Here is a 26,763-nt window from a genome sequence, read left to right as displayed (position 1 = left end):
GGAGACAATTTCTCCATTGTCTCCATTGTTATTGAATTGTTATAATATGTATAATTATTATAGTATATTGATTATATAGTAGATTCAAATTTATTTTGATTTATAACGTTGTTGTAGTAGTAGTAGTAGTAAATTCTTCTACTGGTGGGGATCCTGATGAAGCAGTGGTAGTGAAACGTGTTGATTCTGAACGCCCTCCTTCTTTCTTCTATCATCGGAACAGATACTTCTTCACATGTTGCATACAAACCAGCATTTAATATGTCCAATGATATATTGTATACAGCTCTAAGGTTGGTGTTTTAACATGTTTGTGTAGTGTTATTTGTAATAAAAAACTTTGATATAGTTTTATCTACTAATCTGTGGTTAAACATCGAATTTCGACTCATTCAAAGTCCCTTTATTTTATTCCATTCTTTACCTTGTTTGGAAGATGGGATAATTTGTTTTTCATGTTAGATAGGGACAGTGCCTGACTTTAATTTGGATTTCATCCACATACATGTTTGTGAGATCTGCAAAATAAAGCACTGTCTCTTTAAGGAGCTCCAAAGTCCACTTGGTGTGCCTCCCCAGACTCCGGGTGAATCCTTCTTCTTCACTCAGCTGCTCTGAGGGTATTCCTGGGCAAGGGATTCCAAAATCTAGCATTTAAGTAGTCCTGAATGAGAACTAGTTGGGTCTTGCACCTGGCCACCCTCTCCCTTTATCTGGCCCAGGGGGTATAGGAGTACCCACACTGTTGTCCTGTTCTGTCAGCATGGTGGGCTGGTAGCTGCTTTCAGGCCTTTCACTGGGCTGACTCCTTCCCTGCTGCTCAGAAAGTCCTCCCTAAGAGACATTGGACAGTGGAGATCCTCCTTTCCAGCATACTGCCTGTAGATAGGTTCCCCTCCCTGGAGCCCCCTCCCATGCTCCACACTCCAGCCTTCTCTCAGTTCATCTTCAACCCAACTCCCCTGCTCCATAGCCTATGCCACATTTAAGGGTTGTCCTTGGTCTCCATGCCCAACCTCCTGTCTGGGAAATGGCCAAGTTCCCCTAAACAAGCAGATCTAGGCTTCCTCCCCTCCTCTGCCCCTCTTCTAGAAAGTTCCTCCTGTTTCTAGAAGTATGGGAAGGCTCCAGAAGCCCTGACCTGGAGATCCTCCCAGCATGTCCCAAGGTGAACTCACTACCTCACTCCCAGGCTGACTCATCCCAGGCTGCTACCCAGCCTCTGTCTAAAAAAACCCAACAAAGCCTACCTACCTAGAGGGCACTTCATTAAGGAGCGGTTCAAGCATTTATTGAGTCCTTGATTGCATTAGTTTGCAACTACGTAATAATGCAGTTTGCAGTTACAAATATGTGAAGCTTAAGGTTTACTGTAGATAATACATTTTCTTTTGTGTCACTTTTTAGGCTTCACTAAATTTCAATAGCTTTAATATCCAGTCCTCTCCTAACTGTGAATCTGACTACATGAGGATCTATGATGGTCCCTCTAAGAACTCTCCTATTTTGCTGGATAAAATGTGCGGCAGTATAACCATCCCTCCACTCATCGCGTCCACAAGTCATATGCTGGTCGAGCTTGTCAGTGACGGGGCTGTTGGCGGGGTCGGCTTCCAAGCTACATATAGCTCAGGTATGCTGATTTATTTTATTGGTAGTAAAAGTTTTCAGAGAAAGACACTGAAGAATCATAGATGTAGGGCCGAGGAGGGACTATTGACACATCAGTCTGATGTCCTTTAACTTCTGTTTGCAACCTTTGAAGCAATCCATAAAGTCACTTACTTTAGTATATACAATCAGAATAAACCAGTCGGTCAGGCCCTCGCACTATAAATTGCTGACAGATTGTTCAATGTGTATGTGGATCCACTGTAGGAGTGATAACACTTACCTCTACGGATTATTTTGGATCAGATACTGTATAAATCATCTCTCTGGCTGTATATCCCTGCTCTCTGCCCCACTGCAAAACTAAGAGGTTGGCAAATCCCCATAGACTTCTATAGGGTTGACCATGTCATTCAAAATTATCTGGGGTAGAGTGCAGGGACCAGACCTCCCTTCCCCCAGCACTGCATGGGATCAATGCTTGCTTTTGCTTAGGGCAGTTTGGAATAAGTACAAACACAATTCATGAATGCTGATCCTGTGTAGTACTTGATGACATCTGAGAGTCTTTGGCTAGAGAAACAGCAAAAAGAAGCATCTTCAGGGACCATTCTCACAGCATGGAGGAAGCCTGTGGGAGGGAGAAATATGGTAAGCATTTCAACGTATTTATCTCCTTGTAGACTAAAGAAGCATTTAACTCAAGCAGTGCAATGGGGGAGAGCAGGATCAATAAATTTTACAGCAGCACAAATTGGGGCTTTGATGTACTTTCCCAATTTAGGACAAAATAGTAGGTTTGCATGGTGGCCCTCAACTACAGTAACCTCTCATCACTACACTTCTGGGTAAGGTAGAGCATGTGGCTCTCTCCCTTCTTGCTCCGATGCAGTATTTGGTCCTGAGCGGCAGATCACTAGGTCTGCATTCTGCCATGAGGGTTGGAGAGTGGAGTCCCAGAAAAAGACTAACCTGGAACTCTGAAAGAGAGGATGAACAATGCATATACAATACATACATAAACATAAAATGATGCCATATATGGGGGTTCTTCAAAAGGTTTCCACATTTTTAAAAAAAAATATATATATACAGATATATATATGTGCTGAAACATTTTGAAGACCTTCGTACTATTATAGATCTCCTTACTGTATTTACTATATCTATATTCTCACAGTTCAGTGTGGAGGAACCTTCTTTAACTCTCAAGGCAGCTTTGCATCTCCGGGATATCCAGGGAACTACAGTCCATACATGAACTGTAACTACACCATCACAGCTCCTGTTGGATATAAGGTAAACAAGATACCTCAATAATTCTCCCTAATTACTGGACACCATAATTTTCTAAAATTGACACACAAACAAAACTTTAATCTTGGACAGACACATTAGTCTAAATGTACAAACCCATTTAAATTCAGCAGCATTCACTAGGGCCTACCTGAATGAATGGAAGTGGAATGTATTGTTTAGAGCAGCCTTTCCTAACCTTTTCAACACATAGAAACCCTTGAAATAACTTTCCAGTCTCAGGGAACCCCTGCTAAAAATGACTATATCTACAACTCATGACACATTAATCTGATGGTCAATGGGAAGAATGCTCCTCACATTTGTAGTCATTGGAAAGAGTTACCCCCTTACAGGCAGTTGAACATATTAATGGTGTCAGAAGGCATTTATCTCAAAGGCAGAAATTGCTCATCGCTCAAGGAACCCCTAGCAACCTCTGGAGGAACCCTGGTAAAGAAACCCTGGGTGAGAGCATTACGCTACATGGCTGTTGGTAAATCTAAAGTAGATTGCTCTAGGACTATGAAGATGATTTACTAATGGCAAATAGACACTGCACTTTGCAAACTGCAGTTGCACTCTGCAAGTACAGTGGCTCCCGAGCTTAGTAAATGAGGTAAAGCTTCACTTTGCAAAAAATACCCAATCATGTGCAAAGACAATAAAAAAAAACCCTGCATTTTGCTTGCACATGATTGGATGATGGAAGTCAGCAAAGCTCATTTACTAAGCTCTGGAGCAACTGCTCTTGAAGAGTGAACCATATATTTGCCTTTAGTAAACACCATCAAGACTTTCTGGATGATTTCCCAGTGATGGCATGAAGTGCAGATGGTATTTTGTGAAACTGGTTGAACAATGGCGGTGTGACCTTGTAAGCTGTTTTTCAAGCTATACATGACTTTGCAGCCCTGGGCTAATTCCTGCCATCCTGATTGGGAGTAACAGGACCACAAGGGAGAGGAAGGGAGGGTGCTGATCAGTTTCTTGAGTCTATTGTACACAGGTGAATGACATAGAAAGTAGATTGACAGTTGTAGATTGGTGACATGGTGTCATGTTAGTCATAATTTTATTTCTTTTTCAGATTGCTCTGACCATCAGTGATTTCCATGTAGAGTATGCCAGATTCTGTATCCATGACTATCTAAAACTCTTCATGGATGGTAAACAAAGGGGTCCATTCTGTGGTGATCTCAGCATCCCTGTGTTGTACTCCAAAGGCAATTCTATGGTTCTCGTATTCCACAGTGACGCGTCTGACCAGGCGAAGGGCTTCCAAATCTCCTACACCTTCTGTGAGTAGCTATCTGCTTATGTCTAATATTAGCAATGGAAATTAAAGGAAAATAGAAGTCTCATTTGGTTAAAAAGCACATTTACCTTGAATTCCACTCACTTGCCAGTTTATTAGGTACACTTGTTTCATTGCTTGGTAACACAAATTGCTAATCAGCCAATCACATGGCAACAATTCAATGCAGGATTTTATATACATACATATGATAAGCTTACTGTAAACAAACATATTAGTATAATTTTAGAAATCTCGTATGTTTTAATAGTTTGTAGTTATGTGTACATAAGGGGCAGCCATGTTGGCTCATCACAAATGTAGGTTGTACTTCCAGCTTTCTTGAACTACACATTCGTTGTGCTTCCCTGACGCTGCAGGTCTATGGTCAGATCTGACTACATGAACACAACTGACGTTTTATAAGGTTACCTGTGCTTGTAGTTATTTATTATGATCAGGAGCAAAAGATAATTAAAAAAAAACACTTTTTTTATCTCTTTTAGCTAGTTTAATAAAAAAAATGTTGCATACATTTTTTTATACTGCTATGGTGTAAATACAGATTTTAATAGCAGGATCTCAAGTTACACGCACAGCTGAATGATCTTCCATTTCATTAAACAAGTACAGCACTAGGCTTTCCTATTAGACAAGGAAAAGAGCAGACAGGTGGCACAAACACCTACTGCATTATCCAAAATATATTCAAAGGTGTAAAAGACAAAAACATACTCACAGACATAGCATGTATAAAAAGCTTTGCGTAATGGAGATGGCCACAACAACAGGCAAGGTGTTCTGACTGTCATTGTGGTCAGGTGTCTGATGCTTTTCGGGGACGAGTCCCTTTCCTCAGAGCTACTCGTCCCCGAAATGCGTCAGTCACCTGACCACACTGACAGTCAGAACACCTTGCCTGTTGTTGCGGCCATCTCCATTATGCAAAGCTTTTTATACATGCTATGCCTGTGAGTATGTTTTTGTCTTTTACACCTTTGAACAACTCTTGGATAATGTACTTGGTGTTTGCCCCACCTGTCTGCTCTTTTCCCAGTGGTCGATTTACCCCGTCTGAGGAGGTCTGCTTCCCCGAAGGATTATCTGTAGGCCACTCCTGTCCTGGTTCCCTTGGCCTCCCTTTGGCAAATTATTTCTTGGAGCGCTGGAAAGTACACACGGTTTTCCTATTAGACAACCCAGCAAGCTCTTACTTCACACAGTGAAAAAAAGAAACAGCTGTATATTAAATATTTATATGTAATATAAAATTGTCAATACAGTAAAACAAAAATAGCAATATAAAAAAACTAAAATACAATTGACTAAAACCCACTCTAGTCCCCCTTTAAGCAGACATGATCTTCACATTACCTTTAGTGAAATTAAAATCTGTTAATGCAATACAGCATATCAAAATAAAGACCAACAGGCAAGATAATATTCATAGCCTTACCGTTTATTATTCTTAGCAGATAAATGTATGGGAGATAGTTGTTGAGTATACACCATTACTACTGGATATACAAACGAGAATGTATGGGAGATACTTGTTGAGTATACACCATTACTACTGGATATACAAACGAAAATGTATGGGAGATACTTGTTGAGTATACACCATTACTACTGGATATACAAACGAGAATGTATGGGAGATACTTGTTGAGTATACACCATTACTACTGGATATACAAAGGAGAATGTATGGGAGATACTTGTTGAGTATGCACCATTACTACTGGATATACAAAGGAGAATGTATGGCAGATACTTGTTGAGTATGCACCATTACTACTGGATATACAAACGAGAATGTATGGGAGATACTTGTTGAGTATACCCCATTACTACTGGATATACAAACGAGAATGTATGGGAGATACTTGTTGAGTATGCACCATTACTACTGGATATACAAACGAGAATGTATGGGAGATACTTGTTGAGTATACACCATTACTACTGGATATACAAACAAGAATGTATGGGAGATTATTGTTGAGTATGCACCATTACTACTGGATATACAAACGAGAATGTATGGGAGATACTTGTTGAGTATACACCATTACTACTGGATATACAAACGAGAATGTATGGGAGATACTTGTTGAGTATACACCATTACTACTGGATATACAAACGAGAATGTATGGGAGATACTTGTTGAGTATACACCATTACTACTGGATATACAAACGAGAATGTATGGGAGATACTTGTTGAGTATACACCATTACTACTGGATATACAAAGGAGAATGTATGGGAGATACTTGTTGAGTATGCACCATTACTACTGGATATACAAAGGAGAATGTATGGGAGATACTTGTTGAGTATACCCCATTACTACTGGATATACAAACGAGAATGTATGGGAGATACTTGTTGAGTATGCACCATTACTACTGGATATACAAACGAGAATGTATGGGAGATACTTGTTGAGTATACACCATTACTATTGGATATACAAACGAGAATGTATGGGAGATACTTGTTGAGTATGCACCATTACTACTGGATATACAAACGAGAATGTATGGGAGATACTTGTTGAGTATACCCCATTACTACTGGATATACAAACGAGAATGTATGGGAGATACTTGTTGAGTATGCACCATTACTACTGGATATACAAACGAGAATGTATGGGAGATACTTGTTGAGTATACCCCATTACTACTGGATATACAAACGAGAATGTATGGGAGATACTTGTTGAGTATACACCATTACTACTGGATATACAAACGAGAATGTATGGGAGATGCTTGTTGAGTATACACCATTACTACTGGATATACAAACGAGAATGTATGAGAGATACTTGTTGAGTATACAGCATTACTACTGGATATACAAAGGAGAATGTATGGGAGATACTTGTTGAGTATACCCCATTACTACTGGATATACAAATGAGAATGTATGAGAGATACTTGTTGAGTATACAGCATTACTACTGGATATACAAAGGAGAATGTATGGGAGATACTTGTTGAGTATACACCATTACTACTGGATATACAAACGAGAATGTATGGGAGATACTTGTTGAGTATACAGCATTACTACTGGATATACAAATCCATTTGAATGTTTTTCTGTTTTTTTGTTTTTTTTAATAGATCAATGAGAGATTAAAACAAAATGTCCTAGGTATTATTTAAATATGGATTTAATTGACGACATTGACCTTTCTTTAATTACAGTTAAATAGAAGAGCAACAGATGGCACAAAGAGAAAATCTACCGGTTCTGGAAGTAAGCTGGCGTCACTACAGGACCCAATGTGAATTTGATGGAGCATGTATACAAAAGTTCACACATTTGTACATACAGTACATATATAATGAATAAATCTACATCGGATCATGTTCGTGTTTGCAATTACTTTTAAATGACAAAATAACAATTATTAATTTTGTCCCAATTGATATCTACACTTTGGTATTTTGATTGGCTTTGTCAGGAATATGGGAGCAAATATTGGAATCTTATGGTTTTAGTTTGATTTACATTCATTCTATAGTGATAATTCTTATAACTATTTCTTTATGTTTCCCTTTCGTACTTATTATTTTGAAGGAGTGGCTGGATATTTCTTTTGTGCTGTATATGACAGCCTGAACTGATTTTTCCCTTTTCCTCATAAAAATAAAATATATTAAAGCATTGATCCATCTGTGTTATTATTTTTGTGTGACATAGTCCCTGTTTCCTCAAGGTGCAGCTTCACTTAACCTCCCTAGCGGTCTGATTATGTCCATATTTCTGTGCTGAAATCGGTAAATTTTTTTGCATGGAAATATGTCTTTTTTTTATTGTAGGCTGTAATTTTTAGGAATAACTCACTGACATCTGTCCGAACAAGAGTCTAGTAAACATTCCGGATAGAATAAAACTTGAAACACGAAATCATAAAATATAATTTCATAAATAATCACAAAAATAATAATATAATAATTTTAATTCAATAATATAATCAAACCAAAAACACTGAAATTTGAAATATAGCGCCAAGTTCGCACATCGCTGAGCAAAGTCGCAAAATCATTTTCAGTGTCTGATGACGAATTTCCCCACAAATCATTATCACTTAATTCTGCAAGTGATTCTGATTTATTATCGCTGTTCTCTAGCCGGTCTAAAACCGCTTTTGACCTAAAGGGATGCTTTTTGGATACCATGGACTTTTCTAAGTTTCCAGGCAGAAAGAACAGTCAAAATGTAGGCAGGGCACAGGACAAAGTACTCGGGACAAAATATATGTGAAATGGTTTGATACAGTAATGTTTTACTATGTCAAATTAATTTCTAAGAAAATGACAGTTTCTAAAAAATTTTAAATTTTAAATTTGCCGCCGTTCCAGCCCCCGTACGTCCCGACGTTTGCAGGGACCCGAACACGGAATCCAGATGCCGGCATTGGCCGGAGGAGATGGGCGGGGACGCTGCAGGGGACACATCGCAGGAGCGCAGGACAAAGTACGCGCTGCAGGGAATCCCTGAGCAACGCCGCATGGTAAGCCCGAGTGTAGCTCGGGGTTACCGCTTTTGGTACTGAAACTTTACCTTGAGCTACACTCGGGAAAGGTTAAAGTGAACATTAAAATGCAAAGTCCATTTCCAGCGCCTTCCTCTGTGAGATGCACTGCCAAATGGTAGATGAAAAATGAACCTGTAAAACAATAAGGTAGATAATGTACTTATCGTACCTAGGGGAGGGTGAACTCACATTCCTTCTAGTAGAATCCCAGGAAAAGCAGAGCAGCCAAAACCTTGCAAGAAAATCTTCCTGCACAGTAATTGAGTGTCTTCTTGTTAGATTAGGGGTACTTATCACTCCCCAGCAATCTTGCAAAAAGAATAGGGCCATCACACCATGCAAGGTGGAACAGAGGGATGAAGAAAGAATGGAATCCAAGTTTCTTATTTACACATGCAGGTGGGGCCAATTGGTTGGAACCCAAGGTAGAGAAAAGGCACACCAAGACCAAGTAGAATGGCACAGTTATTATTTGGTTAAGTGGAAGTAACAATTAACAGGTGAAGAACAGCAGCAAGGTTGCTCTCAAGCAAGTTGGTAACAGCTTCTCACTGACACAGCCACTCTCAGCAATGTTATTGGCACAGCAGACTAGTCATAACCAGGGGCGGACTGACAACTCCTGGGGCCCCCGGGCAATAGGGGATCATGGGGCCCCTGTGTCCTTGCCCAAACTCAAAAAAGCCTATGAAAAAGGTACCAGGGGCATCTCATGGGGCCCCCTACTGACCTCGGGCCCTTGGGCAGTGCCCGAGTTTCCAAATGGTCAGTCCGCCCCTGGTCATAACACTTATAGTGACACCTTGATGTGGCTTACATTACCGGAACGGCATCTGGTTTTAGAGGGGCGGATGTCAGCACATAGGATGGCTTCTAGCAGGGTGCCATGTGCTCAGTCATGTAGCTTTCTGACTTCAGAGTTTCTGGCCACAAGGGTCACACAGTAGACTTTCTGAGGCCAACAGAAAAAACATGACTGCCAATTAAAGAGGCAAAGAGTGCTGCCAGCCTCTTCTCAGAAACAGACAAAAACTTGGCTGAGACAGAGCAGCTCACTTATGATGTCCTCTGAGTCCTCAGAGACAGTACAAATCACAGCTCATATGTTAAAAAACAAAATTCCTCAGTCCTGCTGTTCATTGCTCCCCTCACAGTCACCACAACAAAAATTCTTGAATCAATTACCTCAAAATAAGCCAGGGCAATCCCAGGTATTGTCCCACATGTTGCAATGACCACCTAAAGGGTTCCTGGATTTTTAAGGTCCTCCTAGCATTGCTATTGGTAATATGGCCTACAGCTGCCCCAAAGCAGTCACAACATCCACTCTGTCAATCTTTACTTGCAGGTTTTATTGGCTCAAAGTCCAGAGGAGAGATTGACAGGGTGTACAGATTACCCAAAACAGTGAAGAAAACCCCATTTAGGCCCTTTCATGGCCCAGGAGAATTCCAGAATATCTTTGCATAGTTACATTGGTCCTGCTTGGACCTATGTATGTCTGTATATTCCATACCTGGCCAATCCGCCCTACAAGCTTAAAATTACTGTAAGAGTCTCCACTGCTACAATGATTGTTACTTCTGGGTCATGTACTGTCACGTGTCACGATGTTCACCTTTTCCAATCAAGAATGTTTTGCATCCATTAAGAACATGCAAAGTGTTCTCTGAATGGCACAGTGCCTATCAAGTGATCCCCTGTATTCACTACACTGTAGGGCAACCACTTGGCATGGGATGTGGAAGACAGTCAGGATCACTGTAGTAGTGGTTGCTAATACAGTGATTTCCAGCTTCAAGGTATGGAACATGTACAGTATACTTACATTGGTCCAAGCTAGAAAAATGTAACAAAGTTGTATGAAAAGATATCAATACCTGGAATTTAGCTTTAAGCTGAAAATGAAAAGCATTAATAGTGTGCCTTCAAGCCATGACCAGCATTGGACTTAAAGAGGGGTTCCAGTCTCCCCCCACATAAAAGAAAAATTAAAAGTCAGCAGCTAAAAATACTTTAATATGAGGACACTTGCCTGTCCAGGGGTCCAGCACCGTCGTCACCCGGGCTAGGTTTTCATTAGCCAGCATCTCAGATTAGAAAAAAAAATACAAAAGTTGAAAATTATTCCTTTTGATAGTAAGCAATAAATTCTAAATGCAGGCACAAAACATTTTGTCCTGGCCCTACAGAATACCCTAGAAAGATTCAAAAATCTTATTGTGTGCAAAATATTAAAATAAATGAAATAAAAAAACATTTATGAATATTTTTTTTTATCTCAATCAAAATTTGTAGCCTTGAAATATACACCCAAAGAGAGTTTATCATCTATAAAAGAATTCTAAGACATTTAGAAATCAACTCATAGGGGAATGTAACAATTTTTTACATAGTGTGAATTATAGAACTTTGAAATCTATAGATCATGTAGTAAATTTCACACTGAGTACAGATTTAAACCCCCATGAGGTATATTCTATTGAAAAGAACTGCACTGCAGTAAGCATAGCGTAATTGTAACCACTATTGGGAAATGCCAACTAAAAATCTCCCAGCCCTAATTATTATAATATGTTATCAGCCTGCTCCTTGTTAATATGAATTGTATTTGGGTTTGGGCAGATGAAGGGTTTAACACAAGCTCTAGCTGTTTGAGGTCAGCCAAATGAGGGAATTAAATGGCCAGATTTAGTCCATTCACTCAAGCCAAACCTTTGCCTAACACCACAGAAGTCCTTAAAGTGCTTCCAGATTCCAAAACTCCCTCCTCATAGACCCTCATATCCATCAATCCAGGGATATGTTGAAGAGGCCTTTGTCCCCATCAACATGCAAGGTACCCTCCAAATTACATGTGGCCTGGTATGGTTTAGGAGAGGAGTTAATACTCACTCCCCCCCCAACACACACACTTTCCTAGCCAGCTAGGTTGCATGCCTAGATAATGATCTGTTCTCTTATGGATTATGGGAATTACAGGTGGAGGCCACTGACATTTTTTCCCTACTCATCTTTTCTGACTGTTTTTCGCTAGTTTTGCATTTGGCTACGGTCAGTGTCACGATTGGTAGCATGAGGCCAGAGCCCTACAAAATGACCTCCAGCAGGCCAATGGTGTGAATGTCTCTGAGCAAATAATCAGAAACAGACTTCATGGAGGGTGGCCTGAGGGTCCAAAGTCCTTTAGTGGGTCCTGTACTCACTGCCCTGCACCATAGAGCTCGATTAGCATTTACCATTGAACACCAGAATTGGCAGGTCCGCCACTAGAGCCCTGTGCTTTTCACAGATGAGAGTAGGTTCACCCTGAGCACATGTGACAGATGTGAAAGGGTCTGGAGAAGCCGCGGAGAAGGTTATGCTGCCTGTAACATCGTTCAGAATGATCATTTTGGTGGTGGGTCAGTGATGGTCTGGGGAGGCATATCCATGGAGGAACACACAGACCTCTACAGGCTAGACTGCCATTTGGTATCAATATGAAATCCTTGGACCCATTGTCAGACTCTACCATGGTGCAGTGGGCCCTGGGTTCCTCCTGGTGCGCGACAATGCCCGGCCTCATGTGGCGAGAGTATGCAGGCATTTTTATGAGGATGAAGGAATTGATACCATTGAATGGTCCCCACGCTAGCCGGACCTAAATCCAATAGAACACCTCTGGGATATCATGTTTCGGTCCATCCGATGCTGCCAGGTTGCACTTCAGACTGTCCAGGAGCTCAGTGATGCCCTGGTCCAGATCTGGGAGGAAATCCCCCAGGACACCATCCGTGGTCTCATTAGGAGCCTCCCCCGACATTGTCAGGCATGCATACAAGCACATGGGGGCCATACAAACTATTGAGGACCATTTTGAGTTGCTGCAATGAAATTTCAGCAAAATGGACTAGAAGGCTGCATCATTTTTTCACTTTGATTTTCGGTGTCTTTGAATTCAGTCCTCTGTAGGTTGATAATTTGTATTTCCATCAAACGATGGGGCATCCTTATGTTCCCAACACATTACCCAGTTCATATCAATATAGAGATCCAGCAGGGGATTTTTTCCCATTGAGATCTGATGTGTTTTCAAAGTGTTCCTCTCATTTTTTTGAGCAGTGTATATGTAAATCTTTAAAGGGTTAGTTCGCCTTCACAGAAAATATGTAAACGTGACCTAACACCTGACCACCTCCCCACCCCGGTTCCCAGCTGTACTTACCTCTCGCAATCCTCAGTTGTAAGGGCTCCCAAAAGCCGCTCCACCAATTCAGGAATTTGAAATTTTCTTTGCTTTTTCTCCTCCCTATCCATCACTACAAGGATGGACCAGACAGATTCTGAAAGATCACCATCATGGACGGCGCACATCCCGTGATGTAAGATAGAGAAAACTGGATTTATGTACTTGTAAAATCCATTTTTTTTAGTATATCAGGAGACACAGAGGTCCTTCCCCTCCATGTTGGGGTGTATGGCATGCTACAAAACTGAGATACTTCCTGCAGGAAAGGGATTCTATAGGAGAGAATTTCCTGTATTTTTTGCCAGTGTCCAATCCCCTGTAGGTGGTGCATACCCCTTATGTGTAAGGGTTAATAAAGCTGCTTTTTCAAACGCCTAATCCAAGAAATGGATTTTACAGGTAAGTACAAAAATGCACTCTCACAGTGATACTAAAATGATCTAGAAAGAAATACCCTTTTTATCAATGGTGGTCAAATTGATATAGGGGGCCTCAAGTGCTGTTCCTGACATAACCAAGGGGCATAATCTTCAGTAAAAAAAACAAAAGGGATAGAGGGGTGGCAAACAGCCTCATAGTGTAATAATATTTTGTTCACTAAAGCAATGTCAAAACCAGTAAATATTGAACTCACAAGTCAAGGAGAATAGGCATATAACCGAGCAGAGAAAGTCCTATACCCAGTGGATCCGAGCAGCCAACTCCAGCCACCGCTAATGAGCCGGCCACCATCACTGCGGGGGAGAAGCTGGCTGGAAAGGACAGCTCTACACAGGATTGCCATGCAAATCTCTTGCTGCTTGGGATCAACCATAAAGAATCATAAAATACGTGCTTCAGACAGTAAATTATATCCTTTCTTTGTCAAACTAACAGCAACCTCCGAAATTTAAATACTTGTCCAGCAGTGTTGGTGGATACAGTATATACCAATAAGTGCACTGCACTAGTGTATACCAAAATATTAAAAAGCTGCATACTTACTATGTGATATCAACAAAGTGAAACAGGTGAAACAATGTAATGCGTTATATAGTGCCACATAGTGTGGGTAATCACCCTTAGTCATCCTACCAGATGCTGCCGGTTGTTGTGTGATCTATGCAGCATATGAAAAATCTATTGCATATTAAGTTTGAGTTACAAAATACATAAAAATAGAGCAAACGAAATAACCAATTGATGGCATTGTGATGGGTAATCCTTATGTATGTATATACAATAATTTGATATAATTTAATCTCTATGCAATGACAAATACATTCATGGATAGTAACTCTGGACTTAAAAAAATATATTATTAACAAATGTATGTAAATAAGTTTCATATCAATATTTTTCCTAAGTTTTTTTTTTCTTGCTATTATTAAAAAAATTAATAAAAAATATATATATATATATATTACATATGAGCATACATATAGGAATATGAGGTGAAAAGTAGACATTGTACTCACAGATTGTCAATTAACATTTAATAAAGACATTTTTAAGGCAATGCACTAGGCCGGTGCGCCCTCTGTTTGTTTTTCTCTATTCAGTATATTTGGACTCCCCGGTCTTTTGAGCGCAGCAAGGCGTGCATATCCCAAGAATTTCGTTATGAGGTCCTAATGACATTGAGTCCATCCCTAAGCGCAGGAGTATCTGGGTTTTCCGCTTCTACACAGGAATATGAGGTGTGCTGGCTTATTTCAGATGTAATTTGCAAATCAAAATATATATGTGAATAAATAAATTTCATATATAGAAAACCCTTTTGTATAAGCGATATATGCTATACTGTACTTAAAGAACAGCATGGTGGACCGGGCTGTTCCATAGGTATTTCCCAGATAGAATGTATTTATCATGGGGAAGAGAGTAAGGTAAAATGAAACCATATCCATAATGTGGATAGTGATAAAAAGAAAAAAAATCTAATACATGAATGAAATAAAATATTGCTAGATTTATATATATATATATATATATATATATATATATATATAGAATATAATTGATTATAAATAGATTGAAGTAAAATGAAATGTCGATTATCATTATTGATCCAATATCAGCACGCCTGGAATGATTTGGAACAGAAAATTCATAATCAAATAAAAAAATATTACATCATAAATCAATGGGTGATCCTGTGCAGAGGCATCCATTCTATCCAGCATTATTAGCGTCTCCCCTGCAGCGGTGGTGGCCGGTTCATTAGCGGCAGCTGGAGCTAACTGACCCTCTTCTTATGGGACTTTCTCTGCTCGGTTGTATGCCCATTTTCCTTCTTGACCTGTGAGTGCAATATTTACAGATTTTAAGATTTCTTTACTGAATAAAATATTACTACACTGTGAGGCTGTTTGGCGCTTCTCTTTCCCTTTCTTTTTTTGCAGTTTCTGGTTCCCCAAGCCTAGCAGAAGGTGGCAGCATGGCCAATAGCCATAGATAGTATTCAGTGTTTAGCAACCAGCTACACCTCCAGGGTATGTTCCAAATCATTTATATTGTTTGTATTGGTTTCATTCTCTATGTAACTTTTTATGTATGATACAACTCATTTCTGGTGATACAACCATTCAGCTTCATTCTGATCCAAGGCAAGTTTCTGTGTTTCCATAACTTTCAAGGAATGTAATCCTACAGACACGCTACAGGAAATTGGAGTCAATTCACTAAAGATTACCACATGCAATAACAAGGTCATGTGCCTCATTTGCATAAATTATCACATGCGGTTAGAAAAATGCTCAATTCACAAATAAAAAAAAATCGTGATTTTGTGATATTTAACACAGAATGAAAAATGTCAGTAAATATTGCAAAAAACATGCGGTAAGCTGTTAAGTCCAATTCACAAATGGAACAGAATGATAAAAAAAAGATGTGATATTTATCACCAGGGTTTTGTTGGCGATATTTTTTCAGATGCAGCGTGGGAGTCCCCCCAATCCGTAACAGGCATTTTGTGTCTGGTATGCATTTTAAGGGGAACCCTATGTCAAAACAAAAAAAAAAGAGTTGGGTCCCCCCCAAATCCATACCAGACCCTTAGGTTTGGTATGGATTTTGGGGGGACCCCAGCACCATTTTTAAAAAAAAATTTGGTGTGGGGTTCCCCCAAAATCCACACCAGACCTGAGGGACTTTTTTTTTAATGTTGGCGTGAGGTTTACCTTAAAATCCTTACCAGGCACCAAGGGCCTGGCATGGATGAGGGACCCCCCACGCTATTTATTCTTCATAATTTTTAATTGCCGGCATGTTTTGTTTACATTCAGCTGTCAGCTGGAAACCCGCTGACAGCTGATGAGTCAACCATTGTTAAGGACGCCGCGGCTGGCCTCCTCAACAACCAGCTACCGTGCGATAAATTGCAACTTCAAAATATGCGGTAATTACTAATTTTACCACAAGAATTATTTACCGCACAATTCTTTGTGAATTGCGCATTTGCAAAAGATTAACCACATGAATTATTTTAACACATTTTTTATTTATTTATTCCAGGTACTTATATAGCGCCATCAATTTACGCAGTCCTTCAATATATATTGTACATTCACATCAGTCCCTAACCCACCAGGAGCGTACAATCTAAGGTCCCTAACTTACATTCAAACATACACATACTAGGAACAATTTAGACCGGAGCCAATTCACCTACCAGCATGTCTTTGGAGTGTGCCAGGAAACCGGAGTACCCGGAGGAAACCCACGCAGGCACAGGGAGAACATGCAAACTCCAGGCAGGAGGTGCTGTAGCTGGGATTCAAACCAAAGACCCTAGTACTGGCAGGCGAAAGTGCTAACCATTTAGCCACTGTTTTGCCCATAACCATGTAACCACTGTTTTGCCCATAACCATGTAACCACTGTGCTGCCCATTTTTTCAGTCGTTTTTTTTAACTCCTAATGAATTGACCCCCATAGTCAGAATATGTAAACAGGTGATGGTTAGAGACTGACTGGAGATTGGAGTTGCTGGGGACTGCAGACATGCTTGAGCAGACAGTCATAGACTGAAGAAACATTATATGTCATTGATGGAGATCACGGCTATTATATTCCTTTTACAAATCAGTGCTTTCATATTTGTCCTCCCCACAGCCCCTTCATGACTTGTGCCACATTTAATATCTCCTTCAACAAAATCCATTATAAAAGATTAAAAAAAAACACAAAAAGAGAAAAGGGATGGACAGCAGAGAAAAAAAGTCAAATTGTGTGAAACAAATAAAACTTACTATTTATCTATCAGAAGCCCGTTCTAAAAATATTTTTCCGTCAATTTATTGAGCAAGCACAAAAACATCTTCTGTCTACAAGGATCCTGAGGGCCCCACAATAAGTACCAAAGGGCCACATGTGACTTCCAAATCACAGGTTGGGTACCAAGGCTTTATAGTCTTCTGTCTGCAGATACTCTTCATATTAGGGGACAATTTGAATATTAAAAAGAAATTTAGAAGCTAATAGGGAATACCATTTACTTAAGAGGCATGGTGAGTATTTTTGAAACTAATTTTTCCACAGGTTTTTGGAATAACTGTCTGTAATACAGAACTGGCATAGTATAGAGATGATCCTCCTGAGCTACCTTCCTACCCCAAATGACCCCCAAAAAATAAATAAAGTGGCCGCAGACACCTAACTATTTCCAAAATAGTGAAAAATCAATAATAAGCATGACAGGGTGCTGCGCTACTTAACCCCCCTGGCGGTATTCCCGAGTGTAGCTCGGGGTTAACTGTCAGTACCAGAAGCGGTAACCCCCAAGCTACACTGAGGTTTACCCTGCAGCATTGCTCTGGGATCCCTCGAGCACTTACCTTGTCCTGCGGTCCCGTGATGTCCCCCCTGCAGCTTCCCTGGCCATGTCCTCCGGCCGATGCCAACATCCGGGTTCCGTTACCTGCGAGCATCGGGACGTACGGGACATTCACTCAATACACTAAAATCTGATACTAAAATTACTGTATCAAACCATTTCACATACATTTTGTCCCGAGTGCTTTGTCCTGTGCCTTGCCTGCATTTTTACTGTTCCTTCTGTGTGGAAACTGAGAAAAGTCCATGGCTTCCAAAAAGCGTCTCTTTAGGTCAAAAGCGGTTTTAGAACGGCTAGAGAACAGTGATAGTAAATTAGAACCACTTGCAGAATTGAGTGATAATGATTCGTGGGGAAATTCGTCATCAGACACTGAAACCGATTTTGTGACTAAGCTCAATAATGTGCGAACTTGGCGCTATATTTCACATTTCGGTGTTTTTGGTTTGATTACATTATTGAATTACATTTTTTTAACTTATTATTCTTTAAGTAGCGCTGCACCCTGTAACACTTATGATAGAGCACTGGTACTAGTTATAATCTGACGTCGATAGGGGTTGTCACTGGTACTGCCTGTAATCAGGCATTGGTAATGGATTGCACTGGTACTGGTTGTCAGGTACTGGTACTGTTTCTAATCAGACGTGGGTACTGGCTGTAAACAGGCATTGGTGTTGACTGAGCCTTGTACTGGTACTGGCAGTAATCAAGCATTGGTATGTGTCCCTAGTATGTGAGATTGTGATCTTCTTCAGAGCTAGAACTGACGGGAATGTATAGTATCTAAATCACTGCCTGAACTGATGGTGCAATATACCTGGAATAAATTATAACTAAATACTCAACTGTAGCCTGTGGAAGTTCTGGTGAAGACCAGGTTTACTCAGATTAAGCAATCAGGTTTTTTTTGTAGGATCAAGTTTCATATTAGAAAAGGGATTATCTCTGTTGGTCTACTATGGGTTTTTGCTCGTGGCACTGTAGTAATGAATTATCTTGTACAATCGGTATAACCATGACCCTAACAATGCATTGCCGGTCCCCATTCATTTAGATTTAAGCTGGAAAACACAGTTGATGATTATATCACTTATACAAGAACCTTTCTATATCATTATAGAAAATTATCGTGAGACCATGACAATCAATTACAAATTGGACAGCGAGATATCAAGATAATAATTAGGTAATAATAACCATAATGTCACACATAAAATAATTATACATTTCTAATTCCCAGACACGTCCACCTAGGTCATGCTTAAAATTTGCTTTCCTGTCCCATGATTGGTCAGATCTTCTCTGGTAACTGTATAAAAGGTGATCCAGAGGATGAATGTGTCAAACCAAGCTTCCGAGAGAAGATAATTCACATTACAGGGAAGGAGAATTCTGAACAAGATGAATGACCAGGTCTTCCTCCTGCTTCTGGGCTGTGTTACGGGGCTGGTGACCAGTCTACCTCTATCGGCACCAATACAGGTGAGATGATGATCTGGCATGAACAGTACAGGGGACAGGGGAAAACTAGATTTAGGAAAGTATAATATCTAATCAGTTACTGACAATATTAGCTAGTAGTGAAGTGTAACGCTAACAAAAATTGTTTCCCTTTAGTTTTGAATAAAGTGGTGAGGGGTCAGGAATCCTGGCAGATTTTAACAGTCAGTTTCTTGTTACTGTCTGGGTCCCCTGTAGGGAGATTAGACCATTGTCCTGGCCATTGTCACTAGGACAGAAAGTGATGGGAAATCCATCATATTATAGTTGAGCAGAGGGTACGGTATAATCTTCCAATGATGACTGTTGTGATAACATCTGTTTAAAAAAGGATATTACCCTAATGCTGAGAAATTTGCAGGAGGGTTGAGGAGGACTCTGACAGATGGAGATTGGGGGGTTGTTATCTGTTATCATTGCATTAATTTGAAATAAGATATTGATACAAAACATTCCATTTTCAGTACCATCTACCTGGAGTGAACAAAGCTGGTAAGCTTTTTAACATTCTTCTTTAAAGAATAGAAATTTGTTTTCTTTCTGTTCTCTTTTAGATGTTTTGTTGATACAATTCCTAATCCGAAATCTTAATTCCTAAAAATAAAAACTCCATTAGCCCAATCAGAGAATCTTTAAAATAATTTTTCTTTGTCCATCTAGAACCACCCCTGAGGAAGACTATTCCACATTTTAATAGCCCTGAGGGTAAAGATCCCTTACCTTAAAGAGACCCTTTCACCAATTAAAAACAATGCAGATAAAATCATAATAAATCAATTATTTTAAAAGCTTATTTGCAGTAGTTTATTTACATAAATGATTTAATATTCACATGTAATGTGGCTTTGAACTTGTAATGAAAATGTGACTAATCTGAGAGTCTTTTCCATAGCACAGTCCTCTCCCATATTGCTTCTCATAGCCTTCTCCTCTTCTGGGAGTGTCCAATTACTGTCTGTGCTGGCCCAGCATCTCTGTCCCTCCCCTCATAAACTTTTATATAGCTGCCCAGTGGAGGAATAAAGAGGAAAGCTATAAAATGTCACTTGAGCAAAAGCTCTGATTCTGCTGACATCACGTACCAGATGCAACTTCGGCCGAGCTTTCGGCTGTTTACACAAGGGAGGTTTTTTATAGTTAATGGTATGCCTAAAATATGTTAAATGCACTTATAATCATATGTATGTTTTTTATTAAAAATAATGGTCCTGCAACAGGGTCTCCTTAAAGCCTTCTCCCTTAACTTAGGTGATGGTTATAATGACATTCAGGGAACTTCACCCACAAACTACAAGATTAAAAGGTTATCCAACCAGAAGTTTCACAAATCAGGGCCAGTTTTTTAGAGCTACCCTTTTTTATTATTATATAATTACATTTTTATAATGAGCTCAAAATTTACACAAAATTATTCACTTTTTTTTTTGGTTGCAATTATTTGACAAAATGTGCCTAATGGGTATTTTGTATTTGTAGCCTCAAAGAGTAGAGGCTCAGAAGTACCTCAAGGGATCTTCAGCAAGATATTGCACGCTAATAAAGGTAATTATTCTAAATCATAGGATTCTTTACTGCAATATGAGAGTACTAGGGCCATCCTGCAATCCAATAGACAATAGGGAATTCTAATGAAAAAAGTTGAGTCTAACGGATTCCTCCAGATGTACAAGTCTCCCTCTGTGCCTATTGTATTCTGTTGTATACTCCTACATTCAGGGGCGGACTGACAACTCATGGGGCCCCCGGGCAATAGGGGATCATGGGGCCCCTGTGTCCTCGCCCACACTCAAATCACACCCAAAAAAGCCTATGAAAGGTACCAGGGACATCTCATGGGGCCCCTTACTAACCCCAGGCCCTCGGGCAGTGCCCGAGTTCCCCAATGGTCAGTCCGCCCCTGTACTTGTATTGTACTGCATCTGATTAGGTGCAGCTGCTGTTAGTTTGAAAATTTTCTGTCTGGATTCTTTGAATTTTCAATCAAAGTTCGTCAGGTGGAAGGGGGCCAGCAAAAACAAAAACAACACTTCCTGCGCTCAGGGACCCAGATCAGTAGTGGGCGGATGGAAAGTTTGTCCATTAACCCATCAAAGGTTGTGCAGCTCTAACACAAGGCTGGGAAAGCCCGATATAAACTGTAAAGAAGAACAAAAACAAAATCGCACCAACCTTGAGCATTACCTCAGCAAAAAAGAGTGAATTTATTGAATTAAAATATATACTCACAAAATTGGCAATATATAAGGCATATAAAATCCAAAATCGAAACACTGGAATAGGAGACACGTGCGAATCCCATCGAGAGGGGAGACTGTCCGGGTGAAGCTGACGAGTTTCAAAGGGAGATCCCTTCTTCTTCAGAGCCAGCACAGCCACCCATATTGCAAACTTCAGTCAGCTCACAGTGTATGGGCAGGTTAAATCTAATACATTTTAGTGCATTAACTGTAAGCAAACTTTGTATTTTTAGATAGTGAAACACTCCTGTATGGAGGTGACATTCTGGTACAGACTGACCGCAGCGCCATCAACTGTACTTCTTGCCTTTGGCCTAAAAGCGATGATGGCATTGTTCCTGTTCCCTACATCATATCATCCAAATACAGTGAGTTACCTCTTCATTCTCTTACAGTGAAACATTCATTGCTATTTGTTATTTGTAGAAACCCAACCTTCTATCTCTGTTTCCAGGTCCCTATGACCTGAATATGATTGCACTCGCCATGACAGAGTTTGAGTCATTGACTTGTGTGAGGTTTGTGCCTTTTACAACGGGAGACAATTATCTCAACATCTCAGCTGAAGATGGGTAAGGTTGTCTTGTCTATTGTCCGATAGATTTCTCTACATAAAGTTAAACGGTAGGGAGCATCTAAAACTTTAACACCTTATACTTTACTGCACCTATCTGTGCATGACAGTTCCTCTTTTTCTATTTCCTCCAAAAACACTATAGAACTCCTCTGTACATTTGTAGATATAAAGGAAAGTCACAGGCCAACAACAAGGTGTTCTTGGTGGTCTCCTTTCTCTTTGTACCTAGCAGAAACAGCACAGGGGCGTAGGATTTGTATCCCAGCACTGCATACATTGAGTAGCTAGTAGAAGAATGGTAGTGACTGAGGGGGAGTAGGGCTGAGTGTCAACAAACTCAAAGGATTCCACCTAAAAAACCCATAGTTACAATCAAAATAAAACAAACTGCATCTGTCCAAAAGTGGGCAGTGGATCCAGTACTTGGAGTCAGCACAATGTTACTTATCTCCCAAACACCATAGTCCTTACTAGAGTTGGGCTCATGTATAGGGATACACCTGCCGTTATGAGTTAGAAAGTTTAAAGGCTTAGTACAAACTGATGTTGATTGCTTTCTTTCTGTAGCTCAGATTCAATCATTGTGTCAATTAAACCAGTTGTCTTTAGTTCCTAAATTATATTAAAGCATAACTCTTTTGAACTGTATATTTACTATTTTTAGCTGTTACTCATATATTGGAAGAACTGGTGGAAGGCAGACAGTTTCATTGGGTGGTGGCTGCGTCTATAGGGGGATTATACAACATGAACTACAACATGCCCTGGGCTTCCACCATGAACACGCCAGAAGTGATCGTGACAATTATGTTGACATCAATTACCAGTATATCTCTGAAGGTAATGGGGACATTTACACAAAGAGAATTTAGCCTTGTTTTCTAAAAAGAGACATTACCACTGCTTTTGTCTTGTTACAGGATACCAGGGTGATTTTGCTAAAGCGGACACCAATAACCTGGGCAGTCCATATGACTACGGTTCAGTGATGCATTATGATGCGTAAGTCATGACTTTTGTGTTAGCTATTGAATTACCCATAAATGAGAACATATTTTAATGGTAATATGTCGATTTTATCTCCATTCAACACTTTCCAGCTATGCATTCACCAACACTTCAAACCAACCCACAATTGTCCCCAAGCCTGACCCCAATGTGCCTATTGGACAGAGAATTGGGCTGAGTGCCTTGGATGTCCTTAAAATTAACCGACTTTATCAATGCAGTAAGTTTCTGTACATTCCAATTTTTTGAGTTTTAAACATTAGAAATTATACTTTTTATAATTGCATTTTAACTTAATTTTTACAGTTTGGAAAAAAATGTTTTAACAAAAACAAAATGTTCACTTTTATTTCTGGGCCCAACTAGGGGGGCACACAAAAAATAATGTACTCATAAGTGGTAATCCCATGCATATCAAATTCATTTAGGGGGAACTTGTAATATGTTCCAAATTGCTGTAGCCACTGCCCACTGCCCGGTGACAGCAGTAAGGGCAGAAGTTCCCCGTACCAGCTGTCACTTTTTAAAAACCGTGTGGCCATGTGGGGCTCAGCTAGCCCTGTCATTCACTCAGTTTTCTGTGAATGAATGAACCACAAGTCCCGATAGCCTTAGCGGCTGTGGGTTTGAAGCTCTCAATGAACTACCATGGCGCTGTGGAGCACCATAGTAGTTCATTGTATCTTCCTGTCAGTATATCTGCGTGCCCGTACATCCCGTACTGGCAAGGAGATATGCTGACAGGTCTGAAAGAGACCTGCATGGCACCAGCGATCCACCAGTCACTGGAGCAATACTTTACAGGTTCCTCCTACACATGATATTAAAAATACATTTTTATTACCTGCAAAAATATGTGCATTTATTATTTTTGGTCAAAATGTGAACTTATCCGTTGAAGGATTACTTTTTCATCATAAAGGGGTTAAGCTCAAGGTTTATTTGATTATAAGTTCAAAACTACAGCAGTTTTAATCTAATAGAAGGTTAATACCCCCTCTCCTGTTTCCCACAAATCCATTATTAATATGATTATTAATCTATTCCTCCAGTAACTAAATACAATGTATATGTCTATTTCTTACTTCTCAGATGTCTGCTCTACTTTGCTTAATAGTAATACAGGAATTTTCACTTCTGCCAACTATCCCTTTGCTTATCCTGATAATGCTGACTGCGTTTGGTTGATCAGGGCTCCATCAGGGCAGGTAAGGAAACAGGAATGAAGACATGCAAAATGTTGACCTTAAATGTCTAGCAACCTAGCTGTGAAAACAAACTCCCATCTGAAGATTGTTTTGTAGATCACCTGAAATTTACCTTTTAAAAAAAATGAGACTTGCCTAGTGTACAGCCAAGGAAATGTTCCAAATACTACCTACCTGAACATCACACTTTTGTACATTGAAATAAATATAAGACTACAGCGCTTTGTTTTGTTCTATTTTGCCACGGTGAAAGAGTTTTAGAGATGGTGGTGGTTTGACGTTATGTCTGGGCCAGAGGTTGGGAGTAGGCCCTGTAAGATGTAATGTCTCTGAACCTCATTCTGCTTTAACCACCAATGTTTCCATATGTTGGAATAATAATTCCCTTCAATATGGCACACTTTATAGTCTTCAGACTATCATGACCACTTCATGGCTGGGAGTCTATGCTGGCAACTCTGATGTGCTAAATTTCTTTTACCCCACATCTGGTAGTGAGGAGATTGTTGGAATGGGGATTTTAGCAGGAACAACATGGGTCTTACAAGTATGTTACCAATAGTAATGATATTGCAACATCCAAAGACGTAGGGGTTGATTTACTAAAGGCAATTAGACTGCACTTTGCAAAGTGCAATTGCACTCTGCAAGTGCAGTTGCTCCAGAGCTTAGTAAATGAGCAGAAGCTCTGCTGACTTCCATCATCCAATCATGTGCAAGAAAAAAAAGCAGTTTTTTTTTATTTTCCTTGTATGTGATTGGGTATTCTAGCCAAAGGGAAGCTTTACCTCATTTACTAAGCTCTGGAGCACCTGTACTTGCAGAGTGCACAGTCTATTTGCCTTTAATAAATCAACCCCATAGCATTAGATCAAAGGTTTCTTCGACTTTATTCAATATAGTATTAAACTAAAGACTTCCGTTAAAAGTTTCTTCCCCCAAATGTGTCTTGTTTAAGCCTATTTTTATCATTGAAGAAACTACCAGCAATGAATTCCGGTTATAGATGAAAGAAGGAGGGCGTTCAGGATTAACGCGTTTCGCTACCACTTCTTCATCAGGATCCCCGCCAGCAGAAGAATTTACAGCAACTATATAAATGAAAATAAATTTAAATCTACTATACAATCAATATAATATAGTAATTATACATATTTATAACAATTCAATAACAATGGAGATAATGGAGACAATTTTTCTATTGTCTCCATTGTTATTGAATTGTTATAATATGTATAATTATTATAGTATATTGATTATATAGTAGATTCAAATTTATTTTGATTTATAAAGTTGTTGTAGTAGTAGTAGTAAATTCTTCTACTGGTGGTAATCCTGATGAAGCAGTGGTAGTGAAACGTGTTGATCCTGAACGCCCTCCTTCTTTCTTCTATCATCGGAACAGATTCTTCTTCACATGTTGCATACAAACCAGCATTTAATATGTCCAATGATATATTGTATACAGCTCTAAGGTTGGTGTTTTAACATGTTTGTGTAGTGTTATTTGTAATAAAAAACTTTGATATAGTTTTATCTACTAATCTGTGGTTATACATCGAATTTCGACTCATTCAAAGTCCCTTTATTTTATTCCATTCTTTACCTTGTTTGGAAGATGGGATAATTTGTTTTTCATGTTAGATAATAGGGACAGTGCCTGACTTTAATTTGGATTTCATCCACATACATGTTTGTGAGATCTGCAAAATAAAGCACTGTCTCTTTAAGGAGCTCCAAAGTCCACTTGGTGTGCCTCCCCAGACTCCGGGTGAATCCTTCTTCTTCACTCAGCTGCTCTGAGGGTATTCCTGGGCAAGGGATTCCAAAATCTAGCATTTAAGTAGTCCTGAATGAGAACTAGTTGGGTCTTGCACCTGGCCACCCTCTCCCTTTATCTGGCCCAGGGGGTATAGGAGTACTCACACTGTTGTCCTTTTCTGTCAGCATGGTGGGTTGGTAGCTGCTTTCAGGCCTTTCACTGGGCTGACTCCTTCCCTGCTGCTCAGAATGTCCTCCCTAAGAGACATTGGACAGTGGAGATCCTCCTTTCCAGCATACTGCCTGTAGATAGGTTCCCCTCCCTGGAGCCCCCTCCCATGCTCCACACTCCAGCCTTCTCTCAGTTCATCTTCAACCCAACTCCCCTGCTCCATAGCCTATGCCACATTTAAGGGTTGTCCTTGGTCTCCATGCCCAACCTCCTGTCTGGGAAATGGCCAAGTTCCCCTAAACAAGCAGATCTAGGCTTCCTCCCCTCCTCTGCCCCTCTTCTAGAAAGTTCCTCCTGTTTCTAGAAGTATGGGAAGGCTCCAGAAGCCCTGACCTGGAGATCCTCCCAGCCTGTCCCAAGGTGAACTCACTACCTCACTCCCAGGCTGACTCATCCCAGGCTGCTACCCAGCCTCTGTCTAAA

The 26,763-nt window shown here is 39.9% G+C and overlaps 1 protein-coding gene across 3 annotated transcripts in view; it reads left to right on the top strand.

Moving 5' to 3' along the window:
• Positions 1-26,763, top strand: part of LOC149439237 (embryonic protein UVS.2-like) — a 62,195-nt gene that overhangs the window by 6,317 nt on the left and 29,115 nt on the right. Inside the window, exons 6-15 of one of the 3 annotated variants that reach the window (XM_089659298.1) lie at positions 1,408-1,633; positions 2,792-2,910; positions 3,998-4,208; positions 20,794-20,859; positions 21,788-21,922; positions 22,009-22,126; positions 22,796-22,971; positions 23,052-23,133; positions 23,232-23,359; positions 24,232-24,347. In XM_089659298.1, the coding sequence (XP_089515424.1) occupies positions 1,408-1,633; positions 2,792-2,910; positions 3,998-4,208; positions 20,794-20,859; positions 21,788-21,922; positions 22,009-22,126; positions 22,796-22,971; positions 23,052-23,133; positions 23,232-23,359; positions 24,232-24,347 (1,377 nt within the window). Of the gene's footprint in view, positions 1-1,407; positions 1,634-2,791; positions 2,911-3,997; positions 4,217-19,218; positions 19,300-19,781; positions 19,810-20,793; positions 20,860-21,787; positions 21,923-22,008; positions 22,127-22,795; positions 22,972-23,051; positions 23,134-23,231; positions 23,360-24,231; positions 24,348-26,763 lie in introns of those variants that run through there. The other 2 variants (XM_089659299.1, XM_089659302.1) reach the window with 2 other exon arrangements.

Source organism: Staurois parvus, unplaced genomic scaffold (genome assembly GCF_062004578.1).
Source record: "Staurois parvus isolate SC_StPar_1 unplaced genomic scaffold, SC_StPar_1.0 ptg001146l, whole genome shotgun sequence".
NCBI lineage: Eukaryota > Metazoa > Chordata > Amphibia > Anura > Ranidae > Staurois > Staurois parvus.
Note: the sequence above shows the minus strand (reverse complement) of the source record. Positions and strands in the feature narration are given on the sequence as shown.